This window comes from Onychostruthus taczanowskii, unplaced genomic scaffold, assembly GCF_017590055.1.
Source record: "Onychostruthus taczanowskii isolate IOZ18803 unplaced genomic scaffold, ASM1759005v1 scaffold510, whole genome shotgun sequence".
NCBI classification, from domain to species: Eukaryota; Metazoa; Chordata; class Aves; order Passeriformes; family Passeridae; genus Onychostruthus; species Onychostruthus taczanowskii.
In genome coordinates this window covers 1246-2378 of record NW_024502681.1, presented here as the reverse complement: position 1 = coordinate 2378, position 1133 = coordinate 1246, and the positions used below count along the sequence as shown (strand labels likewise).

Below are 1133 nucleotides of genomic sequence, written 5' to 3'. Positions count from 1 at the left end.
CGCCCTGCCCCCCCCCCGCCGCCGTGTCCCCGCGCTGTCCCCAGCGGCCGGCAGATGGCCCGGTGCCGGTCCCACGCCATGGCCACGGCCACGTAGGCCGAGGCGAACATGGCGACGCCCTGCAGGTACTTGGTGAGGCGGCAGAGCGGGTCGGGGCCGCGGAACCGGTCCGTGAGGTCCCAGAGCAGCTGCGGCAGCACCAGCCCCGCCGCCGCCGCCAGGTCCGCCACGCTCAGGTGCCGCAGGTAGCGGCGGAGCGGCCGCGCCGGGCGGGCCGGGGGCTGCCCGGGACCCCGCGGGGCGCGGGGCGGGGGGCGCAGCGCCAGCAGCACCAGCAGGTTGCTGCTCAGGGCCAGCAGGAGCAGCAGCGACAGCACGGAGACCTCGGCGACAGCCAGAGCCGCGTCCCGGGGGGGTGGGGCACTGGGGGGGCAGAAAAGGGGGAAAATTGAGGGGGGGCAATGAGGGGACCCCCCCAAAAGAGAGAGGGGGTCACCCCCAGCCCCGAAATGTGGTGATGCCTCAACTGGGGGGGACTGGGGGGGACTGGGAACAGCCTGAACCCGAACTGGGAGCACTGGGAGGGGCGCGGGGGCGGTTCCGCGGGGTTTTAAGGGGGTCTCAGGCAGTCCGGGGGTCTCAGTCCGGGGGTCCCAGGCGGCAGTCCGGGGGTCTCAGGCAGTCCGGGGGTCTCAGCCCGGGGGTGTCAGGCGGTCTGGGGCAGCGCCCCCTGCTGGAAGTGCTGCCGCTCCCAGGCGCTCATCAGCGAGAGGTGCAGGGGGCGCTGGCAGGAGGCGCAGGCGGGGCCCAGGGGGGAGTCCCGGGGCAGCCCCAGCGCCCCCCAGCACTCGGACAGCTGGTCTGGGGGGCGGGGGGCACGGTGAGCGGGGACCCCCCCGAGTGACCCCCCGAGTGACCCCCCCTTGTCCCCCCACGTCCTGTTCCTCACCCCGTGTCCCCTCCATGTCCCCGTGTCCCTCCCGGTTCCCGTTCCCCCTCCTTGTCCCCGTGTGTCCCCCCCATGTCCCGCCCGTGTCCCCATATCTCGGTGCCCCCCCCTCGTTCCCGATGCACCCCCCCGTGTCCCGGTGCCCCCCCTTTGTCCCTGTGTTCCCCCGTGTCCCCCCCGATTG

At 74.7% G+C, this 1133-nt stretch overlaps 2 protein-coding genes across 2 annotated transcripts in view; both read right to left on the bottom strand.

The window, feature by feature from the left end:
- LOC121342201 overlaps positions 1–395 on the bottom strand; it is a gene marked incomplete at its 5' end in the record, with an annotated part of 7319 nt that extends 6924 nt beyond the window's left edge. The window contains one exon of the mRNA XM_041416431.1: positions 76–395. Coding sequence (XP_041272365.1) covers positions 76–395 — 320 coding nt within the window. The remainder of the gene's footprint in view (positions 1–75) is intronic.
- Positions 396–423: 28 nt separating this feature from the next.
- The window catches only part of LOC121342197 (5-aminolevulinate synthase, erythroid-specific, mitochondrial-like), a 1234-nt gene continuing 524 nt past the window's right edge, over positions 424–1133 (bottom strand). Inside the window, exon 2 of the mRNA XM_041416430.1 lies at positions 424–861. Within this exon, the coding sequence (XP_041272364.1) occupies positions 707–861 (155 nt within the window). The 3' untranslated portion in view covers positions 424–706. The remainder of the gene's footprint in view (positions 862–1133) is intronic.